At 35.4% G+C, this 13,125-nt stretch overlaps 1 protein-coding gene across 1 annotated transcript; it reads right to left on the bottom strand.

The window, feature by feature from the left end:
* Positions 1 to 3,957: 3,957 nt before the first annotated feature.
* LOC142609807 (histone-lysine N-methyltransferase ATXR4) lies at positions 3,958 to 12,762 on the bottom strand. The gene is given in 8 exon segments (XM_075781525.1): positions 3,958 to 4,236; positions 5,220 to 5,291; positions 5,707 to 5,886; positions 6,006 to 6,075; positions 8,973 to 9,099; positions 9,693 to 9,748; positions 12,361 to 12,587; positions 12,590 to 12,762. Coding segments are annotated over 8 exon segments (996 nt in total). The 5' UTR covers positions 12,735 to 12,762; the 3' UTR covers positions 3,958 to 4,117.
* Positions 12,763 to 13,125: the final 363 nt, after the last annotated feature.

The raw sequence follows: 13,125 nt of genomic DNA, 5'->3' as shown, positions 1-13,125 counted from the left end.
ACTCCACTGCTCTAAGTTAACTTGTGGACGGTCCCGAGCTGCAACAAAGACGGTTAGACCTTAAAAAATAAACTAACTTTCAAAGATCAATTGGACGGAAACTAAAGCAATGGCATACCCGACGGAGGCATTATGCCCCATGTAGTGTCGACAGGCATGAATGTCCTATCCCCTGGACGACACATCCATTCGTCCCCTTCCAAAAAGAAATACTGACTCTTCCAGTCTCTATTTGAGTCCGGTGTATCACTAACGAGCCTCAACAATGGGCTTCTAGCAACAAAACTGTACATCCCTTTTGATTTGACGATCTCCGTCGAACGATAACAGTGGAAGAATTCTTTCACCGTCAACCTTCGAGAACCGTCAGACATTGCCCCATACAAAACTTCTACCCCGATGAATACTCTCCAGGCGTTTGGGGAGATCTGGGTGACGGATAGGCCGAGGTATTGAAGAAGGTGACGGTGGAGAGAACTCAAAGGAATCTAAGCCCCGCCTTTAAGGCTTACTTATAGATCCCAACACCGTCAACCCCCTTTTAGTAACATTTTTCGGACTTTTCGGGGAGACGTAGACGGATGTTATCTGGTATTTGATACTTGGCCCTAAGTGTTTGGAGGTGGGATTCGGTTATTGTGGACCTAAAATCGTTTACCGTCCAGAGGGGTAGCATGACGAACTCTTTGAGACCGTCCGGTCCAATCGTAGATTGAACGGGGGAATCCACACCGTCTAGGTCACTACTTGACGACTCCGAACTATCCGTCTCCAGATCTAGGGAATAAGAGGTACTAGACGGATTCCTTTCTTCACTTGAAGCGTCAAGTTCTCTTGGACCTGACGGGAATCTTTCATCGTAGCCCGCCCCGTCGCGGACAAACGACTGATTACTTGACGCACTAGACATAACCTACATTTATGACGATATAACCTAAGACGCTGACGGGTCTAAAGTGCATAAATAAACAATAAAATAAAGGAAAAAGACGGGAGAAGGGTTTGGAGTACATACCGGATCGAGATGGCTCCCAATGCGAGACGACGGATAAGATTAGCTGAACGACAAGAGTGCACGGTAGTAATGACGGTGGCGCTTTGCTCACAAATTTTTGATAGGAAGAGAAAATGAAGGGAGAAATGGCAGGCTTTTATAGAACGAAGGGCACGAAATACGAAGCATCGCCTTGTTTTGGGGAAACCGCCAATCCATAAGGACCACGTGTCCTTCGCCAGAAGTACAGGCCACGTGTCCTCCGTGATGGTACACTAAGACCGTCCTATCTCAATACATTGCTTTATGAATCATTCCATGAATCCGTCAGGTTTCAAAGAGGGATCCAAGGACTAAAGGGGGCAAATGAAGGGGATAAAATTAGGAGACGAATACCTCCATTGAACTTGAAGGGACGGAGAGTAAGAAGACGGATCGACACCGTAGATGACGCGAATAGGACGGTTGAATTTACTGAGTATCCGTCATACATGAATTAGTTACAGATTCTAGATTGTATGTCACTTGATATGTTTAAGTCGACTTTTGCTTTATCTCCACGCAAGTGTGTACACTTGAACTACTTGCATCACACGTTTGAGAAGACCCCTATATGGAAAAGAACTCTGGAAGGAAGTTGTATCCTAAAAGGAAAGGCAATTCTACGCCAATATAAATACCTCAAAAACCCTAGATATCAAGGTACGCACAATTGACTCAACTCTGGCACTCTAGGGTTGTAAAGAAATTCTAACTTGACCTTCGGAGGGTTTTTGGCCGACACCACACCGGTGCTCTCTTTTAGGTCTCTTTGTTTTCTCTTTGCAGGTGTCAACTCGGGTTGGAGAGTGCTTGCAACTTATTGGTGATTTTTTCGGCATCATCAAGTACATTCAAGATAGTTGAGATGTTGTAATACTATCAAGATGTAAGAGGTGCTGCACCATTGGAGGAGAGACTCCTTTCCACACCTGACTGATACCATTACGCCTAGGGTACTGAGTAAAGTCATGTGCTACCTTGTTGTAATCCCTTGTCAATAAACAACAAAACTAAAAGGTGATCAATTCATACATATATTCCCACTTAAATAGCTGCATAAGATCAATTAAAACGAAAAAAATAATAATTATAAACAGAAACAGAGAAGAAAACAACAACAAAAACACGGTCAAATTGAGAAAAGAAGAGTTTGGTGGTTCACCTTTGCACTTAATGACCTGACCGGCTGTGCTTGACATGGCTAACTTGGATGACGACGACTGTTATTGTCTGACTGAAATTAGACCACTTTTGTTTTGAATGTGAGTGCTCTGTTTTTGTCTCTCTGTGATGGTATTTATACTATTGGTCTAGACTTATTAAGGATGGTCCAACTAAGATTTTATCTTCTATCTATCAATTTATCGAAATAAAGATCGACTATCATCTATTTAGGATATTTTTAGATTGCTGATGAGATAGTTAAATCTAATCCATTTTAAAATATAAAAAGTTTGACTACAAATTTGGTCAATGATATAAAGATGAAATGTGTCATTGTCATTTACATTCACTTATGCTTCATTTGGGAGTTTATAAAGGAATGTAATGAAAATAGAATATATTTAAACAAAGGAAAAAAAAAAAAAAAGTGGAAAAGAAATGAATAGGATAGAATTACGTAATCTTGTTTGGATGTTTTAAAATAAAGAAATGGAAGATAAATAACCTTATTTAAGAGTTACACAGAAAGAAATAAATGAAATCATTTTATGATAATATTATTTTGGCATAAATGTACTTTTAGTTCTTATATTTTGACTCTATTTCTATTTTTGTCCCTATTTTTTTATTTTATCGCTTTTAGTTCCTAAAATGAAAAACATGTTCTATTTTGGTCCCTACCATCATTTTACTAACAGAAATTGTCTATGTGGCTAACGGAATATACTGTTGGCACACTAAATGCTAACGTGGCCATTTAAAAAATAATAAAATTTTTTATTTAAAATTCTGTTTGCTTGTACATATTCTTTGCAATAATATTCATATGTTATGTATATGTATTGTTTGTACAAAAATTATTTCAAAAACAAATGCCAAGTATTTAATTTATTTTTCTAAAATGTAAACATTATGATTAAATTAAAAGAAGGTACTATCCTTTGGATATGCGATATGGGGTATCTAACACCTTCCTCACTCATAACCGAACTTCCGAGTCTAAGAATCTTTGGTCTGAAACTTTGGTTAACTTGATTAATTTAATAACCCTTGAATTGATTTTTAGTTAATTAAAATAAATTAGACAAATAACTGACCAATCACACCTAAGACAAAACCAATAGTTGATAGCGACTCGTTAAAATAAAATAAAAAAAGAGACTCACACATTCACACACCTCACCTTAGTAACACATACACACAATTAACATGTCGCCAAGCACCTAATGCGGAAAAACTCAAGGGAACACACTGTTGATACCTCCACACTCGCCAGTGTGATGATGAGTACGACTCTAACCACCATAAACAGCAACATGCGCGTATAAGGGAAGGAAATCAGTGTCCCTAAAAGTGTGCACAGTGGGTGTGAATTATTAAGTGATCAATTTTATTTTTTATTAAATATATATTAGTAATTTAATATCATAATGAAGTAAATGGCCTATTCAGCGTTAGTGGATTCCAGTCTCACATTAAAAACGATTTTGTTTTAGTTAATAAAAATTCAAAAGTTCAAAACTCATTTACCTCTCCATCTCACACTCTCACTCTTCTCTTCTGATAACCTCATTTGGAGACTCATATTTTTAATCACGAATGCCATTAACGGATTTATCTAAATTCATATATTCACAACAAACTTGAACACCCCCCCCCCCCCCCCTTCTCCTTTTCTCCCATAGCTGTCCATACCACCAATATTGCAATTACTTCTCTCTTTTTATAATCTCATCATAACATAAACATAAATATTAACGGAAAATTGAGGTGGCCAGAATATACTAAATTATCTATGGGTTAATGCTAATTAAATGATAGAAATCATAAGTGGAATTCACCCTTCTAATTGAACAATAAAAAAAAATACTCACTGATAATGTCACATTATATTCAACAAGAAAATATATGATTCCCTTAATCACGGGACAAACACCTAAGGCAATTGCATTGAAAACCAAACCCCTTTGACAGGAGAGTTTGCCGAGCATCATGACCCATACTTGCATCAATATAGCAGATCCGGAGCTCTTCCCCTAAAAAATACCAAACAAAGTTTGTAATGCATTGATATTAAAGAAAAGAAAAGTGTAAGAATTCGCAGAGATAAGTATGCATAATCATAAACTACTTAGCCAAAAAAAAAAGTGTGCCAAAACTGGCTTGCAGAGGTGTAGTGGTTAGTGATGGTTAAAAACCATTGATCTAACATTTTTCCCCCAGTGATCATCCACATTGCAGCAGAGCAAACAGAAATAAGTAGCTCAAGAAAGTGATTTTAAGAACTATAAATTATGTTTGGATAGACTTTGTTGAAAATATTCTTTTATTTGTTGTTTCTTTTTCCATTGTAGATGTTCATCCTTTAAGTTCCTCTCATATGATGATATGGACACTATTTAATTTAGGTACACCCTCCTCTCATGAAGCTCATACATTTCTTGCCAATAGCATATGATCATATCAACATTGTGTCTCAACAAACTGCCTTCATACTCTCTTTTTCCCATATCTCATAATTTTTTGTTCAAATGGGCTCTAGTGTACAAGCAGCTTGACGTGGCCTCATCTAACAGATGAAAATTTCCTTACTTTGTAACAAAAAGATACTGGAGTATGAAGGCTATTTATAAATATGACAGGACAAATCTCATTGAATGCAGCTTCACATCTGTCTGTGATTTCTCTTTCTTTTTCTCTACATGATAAAACTACTGTGTGGTGCATACGTTATTAGAAACCATCAATCTGTCTAGCAATTTAAAAATGAGAGTGATGGTCTCTCTGTCCAACCAGCTTAGGACTCCTCTTCCACCTTACAACATATTTTCAAGTCTGCTATACCCTACTAGCAAGTTCTAAAAAATAAAACACACACACACACACACACACACACACACACACACACACATATATATATATATATATATTATCAGAAAAGAAAGCAACCACATGGGAAGGGAGGAAGAACCCAAAGCAAATAATAAATAAATCAGAAATTGCAATAAAAAAGACAAACCTTCCTCAACATCACGAAGTGCCTTCAATCTGGCCTCTGCATTCTGTATCCATAATATGTGTGCATTGGGATCTGCAGTGAAATGGCAGCTAATTCAGTATTTTTTTTTTTTTTTTTTGTTCTTTTGGATCAAAGGCATCTTTTGCAGGGTTTTTAATGGTGAATACAGGCCTAATTACTATCCCTTGAAAGTTTCAGCTATTTCATTTGGTTCAGTTTAGCTTCTATACAAATGACCTTATACATTTTCAAGATGCTTGGGTGAAAAAGGAAAAGATCAATATTCGAGACAACTCAATTTCACAAGCATTTGTACCAAAATATAGTGGTTGAAAACAAACCCTTTTATTTGCATGTCAGCTCAACTTGAACATAAACCCAAAATGCATTTCTCAGTGGTAAAATAATACACAATAGAAGCAACCTATGTGCATGATTATTTATACACTGCAAGCACTGAGGTAAGTAGAAGAAAATGAGAGCTTACCACAATCATGATTATAGAACGATGGAAGCATATAAACTGCATTTCCAACACCAGCTTCAGCATCTACAGAGGCAGCTGCCAATGCAAGAAGATCTTGATACGATTCCCCAGCCAATTCAACACGAAATGCATTAATACGAATACGTGCCAGAACACTAGTGTACCATGTCTTGGTTAGAACTTCTGATGTCAAAGAAATGTACTCTTTCAAAAATATATATACATATGTTGGGCACGAAACAAGTGAAACAGAAAACAGGATGGAAACTAAAGAAAAAATTCTGCCATCTGTAGGATACAAGTTATCTGTTCATCTGTGATATTAGCCTTTGTGAAGGAACTCCTTAATAAGCCAAGCTCCTCTACCATCTGGAAAATTTCTATATAGTATTATCACTAAAAAAAGAAAAGGGAAATGCCAAAACCATTGAATTTATCATAGTTATTTGTCAATGAACTCTCCATTCATTTATCAAACTTATTTACTCATAATTTCATGAATAATAAACTTTCTCAAGTGCACTAGCAACCATGTATAAAGAAGGCAAAAATGCCTTTTACACCCTCCTAGTGTCAGGCCCTATCAATGTAGCCACTCAACTATCAGAATTTGTAACTTACACTGTCAAGTATGACAATGATTTGTCATCCTTTCAGTAGCTTCTATCATAATCATGATTTTAACCCACCAAAAAACAATGCTGTCTTATACAAATATATATGTGTATATATATATATATATATATATATATATATATATATGTATATATATATAGATATATATATAAATTTAAAAAAACACATAATTAATCATAATAGTAATAAAATTCAACGACTAGGAGTTAGCAGCTTCTTACTCCTTTCTTCACTTGATCCAATCTCAATTTCCTAGGGGTGGTGGAGGTGACAGTCTTTGTTGGAGCCTTACTAGAAGTGGGAAGTTTGACACTCGGTCTTTTTGTCATAAGATTCAAAATGTTAATCCTTCTAGTTTCCCTTGGAAGGGCATTTGGAAAGTAAAGGTTCCTAAAAGGTGACATTTTTTATGTGGACAGCAGCCCATGGCCATATTCTCACTTTGGATAATCTTATACTTCGTGGTCGCCCCTTGGCAAATCGTTGTTATATGTGCTGTTGTAACGAGGAAACTGTGGATCATCTTCTTCTTTTGTGTTTGTTAGCTCATTCTATGTGGATGCATATGATTCAACTGTTTGGGATTGATTGGGTCTTGCCAGGTTCAGTTGTAGACTTCCTTTGTTGTTGGCACCATTGGCTTGGGAAATATGATTCCGATATTTGGAATTTGATACTAGGCTGTTTGATGTGGACTATTTTGAGGATATTGAGAAATCAATGGCTCAATTGTTAGATTTGTGCCAGCGGACTCTCTTTGATTGGTCTCAATGTTGGGTTCTTTTCGGATTGTCCTACTATTACTGATTTTCTTTTATCTCTTAGAATAGGTTGTTGATTCCTTTATTTCTTTTTGTCATTGTGGTTCTTTGTTCACTACCGTGAACTCTTTGTATCTTTTTTTCTCTTCTAGTAATAATATTACTTTCTTACCTATCAAAAAAAAAAGTAATAAAAAATCACCACCACCACTACATCTTCACCCAATCAACACTGCATGCCAGCCACTGTTAATCCCAATTAACACTGCAAGCCACCATCAGTTTAGAAGCCATAAATCAACATCCATATCATTCAGACCCAATCAACACCACCAACCAAGAATAAACAAAAATACTCAAAAATACCAGCCATTTTTCTATCAAAATATAAAACTAAAATTATTCAAGTCCGTTTGGGCTGGCATGCACAACCTTTCTCTGTCTCTCTCTCAAATTCTCCCCCAACCTCTCTTTTTGGTTATTGGTTTGTTTGAAATTTGAGAGAGAGAGAAGGAGAAAAGGTGAGGAAGAAGACTATGAAAGAGTCTTGATAAAATTTTACTTTCTTTTTTGGATATAAAAGAGGTAGCAGAAGAGTTAGAGGAAAAATTCAAAAATAAAAATAAAGCCTTGGAAAATTTTACACATGGTTTTGATGTTGTGCTTCTTTACGTGTCAATCTGAGGTAAGAAAAGGAGGTTGTAGTGTTCTTTGGGAGGGGGGGAAGGAGGTTTGCAACCATGTGCGATTGGACGGTGCAGAGTTGGTACTATGCTCTGATTGTTCTTGATAAAAAAAATTAAATAAATAAATCCAATAATGAGTGCTTTAACGGGCTTCAGTATCTAAAGGCTTTGCATCGGGGATTTGAAGCATAAGATTTAGCTAGTTTGATTGGAAAATCTAGAGAGAAAGTTTTCTGTTCAGGTATGGATTCTATTTTGGCAGCGCATGGTGGATGGGAAGTGACTTTGGGCTGGCGTGGCCGATGGTTGTGAGATGGTGGCAGGTGAAACGTGGAGCAAGGTGAACCATGAGGGAAATTTTGTCTGTGTTTTGATTAATTTAGATTTATTTACTTATATCCTTTTTTAAAAATTCATTATTTTTCAACTAAAACACAACGTTGTTTTATAATTTAACTGCACAGCAATAACAGATGTTGACAGAAGGGGCATGTTTACATCACCATCATTCTCAAAGGTGTAAGTTGCAAATTCTAATAATTGATCAATTGTAAGTGGTGGATCCATGTGAAAGTGGTAGGCAGCCACTTAAAGTCGACCGCATTAGAGTTGTGACAAAAGTTATGGTACAAAAGTTGTGGTCATAGAAGAACTGTTACATATAAGTCTTCAAATTGTTTCCAATTGGGGAACTTCAATTAAGTATCATAAATTAGATTTGAGAAAGAAACAGAAGAAGAAGATACCATACCACCTTTTTCTTTTCTTTTTTTCTTTTATTGGATAGGTACCAAACCACCTACTTTGAAGATTAAAATAAAGCCACTTTGCTAGATTCCACCCCTACCCCACCCCCCTCCTCCCCAAACAAAAAGTTAAAAGTGTTCCACCACATTAAATTTTTCTATTAAAAAAAAGCCATATATAATGAGCAATTAGAATCCTTCTTCCCTAACCACCTGCCCTTGTAGGTGGGATGGTACCTCCCCATTCACTAAGTGCTTGGGGGGAGCGGGGGGACAGGTTCATGTTGCAAGGTCAGTAGCACATTACATTAATGTATACATTTCTAACCATCTCAAAAAATAAATAAATAAATAAGTAATAAATCCTTCTTCCCTAAATTTTCATTATACTCCCTCCATTGACTATGACAAAGAACCCAAGAAATTTATTTTCTCACCTCTGAGATCATTAAAGGAGATAAAGTAGCAGGTTGAAGTATGTCAAGACTGTCGGCAGCTGCAAATCCTGATATTACCATACATGCTAACCGTTTCACCAGAAGTGGGTATTTCAAAGCTTGTGCTCTATAGAAAGAGATGATGAAAAGTAAGTAACCTAGATTTTAAAGCAGTACAAAACTGTCTCAAGTGTTTTAAATGTTGATAGGCTACCTATCAAAAAAAAATGTTGATAGGTAAAACCAATAAAAATTAACTGTGTAACATTAATTTAGCATCAAATTCTGTGCTATACCATTAACTTAAACCAATGATATATGTGTGCTGTCTTATGAGCGTATGATATTTTATTATGTCATATTTTCTCAATCATATGACAGTAACTGCAGTTATGACTAGGGGAAAAAGCTCAAGAAGCCAAAGCTTCAGCAGAGAAGAAAATCCTTTTCATACTTTCAGTATATACATGACATTGTAATTCTGAAAATGAAAGCAAGACTACAGGTACATCATTAGAGATTATCATGCTGCACTATGATTGTCTACCAAAGATGTAGTTCCAACTTCCAAATATAAAATATAAAATAAAATTCCTATGGCATAGAAGAGCAAGAGATCAGGCATGTATTTGTGATACAAAATGACAAAAAGTAAATTGATTTTAGTCCATTTCCATACAAGCAAGTGAAAATAAGAGGGTTTTTGAGAAAATAGCATACCGGCAATAATCATCATAGGCTGACCAATTTGCCCTCTTCTCAATATCGTAGAAAGCCTACAATCCATGAAAATTTAAGCATAAGTTCATTTTTATGTGGAGCCAAAATTGATTCACAGCTCAAACCAACTAGTTACATTTTGTGAGCTACTCAGATTATGATTAATTATTGCAGTTTTGAAAATTATATTTATTTTTTCATATACTAAATCTGAAAACAAAAAAGTAAGCTCATGGACAAAACCCAGAAAATAACTTGTCATAATAACATATTATACAAAGACATGACACCTAGAAAAAGGAAGTAATCAATAAGACAAATACTTTTATATCTAAACACAATCCACATAGCACTATCCTTTGCTCATGCATGTAAATTAAAATGTAGCCTTAGAATGCTAGTCAAGGTTTTCCTACTCATGCTTAAAAACTTCTGCAGATTTTAACCCTCCTCAGTAGAATATTACAACTATTTATAAGCAGAACGAAATGAATAACTGTGACCAGTACATAGCACATCTCTCATAGGGAAGAGACACACAGACATACAAGCACACAAATATATAAGTTTTACACCCATCAATTGCAGATCCACTAAGGGGCCACAGGGGGCTATCCCCCCCCCCCCCCAACGGGTGCAGGTTTTGAAAATCTTTTTAAACATACTTATGCTGTTATGCATGTTCAAATAATTTTTACTATTGAGATCTCATGGCCCCAAATTTTACTTTTGAGCATTTCTTTTACATTTTCCAGAGCCCATAATCTTGTTCCAACTCATAACCTTCTTACCAATAAAAAATTAAAGTGACTTGATACTATTGCGGCTCATCCAAAAATCAAATAAATCCAATTTTTTCTTTGATACTGCGTTTAGGAGACTAACACAAGATAGGTTTTTTTTTTTTTTTTTACACTTCACTTTTGCAAGTTGTGACCAATAGCCAACCCTACTAAACATCTTTCACGCCACAATACCACTCTTCCATATCATGTTATAGCAAGAATATAGAAGTTTCTTTGCTAATTACAATAATTAATGTCCCCAAAATTTTTAACTCCTTATCACAAATTTTTAATTGATTTATTTTTGTTTAAGGCAAAAGAAATATATTGTTTATTTCTCACTCATGTATAATTTCATTCAGAATATTGTTATGATTTTGATATACTAAGCTAAATTCATGATTTGTTAAGTTTTATCTTATTAAATCTAACTAATATTACTGAGAACTAAATTGATTTACTGTTAAATCCGTATTATAATTATGTCCAAATTACAAACAATCAATACAACTTTAAAACAAAAGATGTTGACAATTTAGAAAGCAAAACACCTTAGGATTTTGCTGCAGAAACTTCAATTCTTAAGGAACATCCTAAGAATCTCCATGTACAAGTTTTTTGTAAATAATTTGTTCATTTATATTTTTTTTTTAAATTGCTAAGAACTTTAGTACAAATTTGGTAATTGATTATTTTAGTTTTCTAACATAGCATTGGCTATAGTTTTAATTAGAGATATTTAGCTTTTGTATTTTTATTTCCTTTATACCTACATAGTACCTCCATGATAATTGATCAAAGAATAAACATACGTTACAATAGTCTTATATTTTTGTCTAACCTTTGCACATATTTATTAAGTTTGATAAAACTTTTTGTGATACATCTATTGACTTATAAAACATCTTGAATTATGTTTATAGTCTCTAACAAACTACTAAAATCCTTTTAATGCCCCCCAAAGACAAATTTCTTGCTCTGCCATTGATACTCGTACATTAAATTGATAGTCTTAATCACAAATGGCTTGCTTGGATTGAGGGGAGAGGGAGGGGGCGCAAAGGGGAGTAGAGTAGAGTTGGCCAGAAATTAGCCTAATTTCCGGTCAACTCTACTATACTCCCGTCAACCCTCTCTCCCTCCCTCCCCCTTAATCCAAGCGGACTATAAGTACCCTCAATTTCATGTTCCCTGCAAAGCAACAGTCAGTATAGAATCATCATCACCGTGTTTGTCCAACTACATGGTGTAGAATTATGAAATCTAAGGGACAATGCCAAGTTTATGAATAAACAAGACTACCTGTAAAACATCCTTATTTGACAGTAAAATTGACATTCAGAAGATGTCATATTTGCTAATTGATATATAATTCTAAAACTAACTACATGTTTCTACAAATAGATAATGTTGGGGAGATAACAGCGCCATTCATCACCATCACGGTGAAGTAAAAACAAACACTTTCCCGTTGAAGCAGATTCCAATACCACTTGTTAGGGAGATAAAATGTTGGGGAGACTTCAATTGAATAGTTAATATAAAATATAGTAACATCACTTTACCCGAAAGCTTAACCCCATGGGTTTGGTTCCAGTTATATTATATTAGCCATTCGCTCTTGTGATTATTATCCAACGTAAGATTTCACCACATACAAACTATACCACTCACAAGTGAATAAATTAACACATTAGTCTATAGATAGAACAGACACGGTCTCTAGTTTAGAAGAGTCTATGTGAAGCCCTTATTAGCTCACAAAAGCACATATTTGAGTCAGAAAGGCTTGCTACCGAAAACTAGTCTTTATACCTTAGACTGTTCCTAACAGAAAAAACATCAAACACATGGTGCGCATTACAATTATAACATCAAAATACCTTTGATTGCTCTTCGCACTCTTCGTTACAAAACTGCACAGCTTCAGTTTGACTTTGACAGGTAGTTTTGAGGTTTCTTAGACAAAAGTAACAAACGCTGTGGGTCTTAGAGAGAGAAGGGTGAGCAACGACGGGCTTAGCTGTGTGGATAAGCTCTCCGGCTCCGATTCTCCGAGTGGCGAACACGCCTCGCCCGGCCGACTCGGTGAGCAATACCCGGATCGGGGTGGCCCGGGTCGACCTGGGTCATTATCTTTGTCAGCTGTAGCAGTGTCGGTGGAGAAAGATGTGAGAATTAGCTTCGTTTGGAAATGCAAAAGTGTTTTGGACCGCGAAACCCAACGGCTAGTACGGGCCAAGGCCGAGGTCGACATTTTGACGCGTTTAAGGTTTAACCTCCTCTTATAGTCTCACGTGTGACTTGTGACTTGTGACTGAAGGTCAACAATCAACATTATTATTATTATTGTTATTATTATTATTATTATAGGAAATGCTAACGGATGCCCTTATATTGTTATATTCACCAGAAAAATAAAAATAAAAAATTGCCTTAAATTTTTTGAGTTTTATCTATAATGAACAATATTAGTCTATAAATAATTGTGTGTTCTAAGAATGGAGGAAGATAGTAAATGGTAGTTATTGTATGTGAAGAAAGATAAATCATTTTAAAAATCAATAAAATTTGATTTTCTTTTTAATGAAATATAATATAAAATGGATAATCTGATATAAGATATTTGGGTAAATTCCAGAACCCTC

Source organism: Castanea sativa, chromosome 9 (assembly GCF_040712315.1).
Source record: "Castanea sativa cultivar Marrone di Chiusa Pesio chromosome 9, ASM4071231v1".
Classification (NCBI taxonomy): domain Eukaryota; kingdom Viridiplantae; phylum Streptophyta; class Magnoliopsida; order Fagales; family Fagaceae; genus Castanea; species Castanea sativa.
The sequence above is the reverse complement of the archived record's forward strand: the minus strand, read 5'-3'. Positions and strand labels throughout refer to the sequence as shown.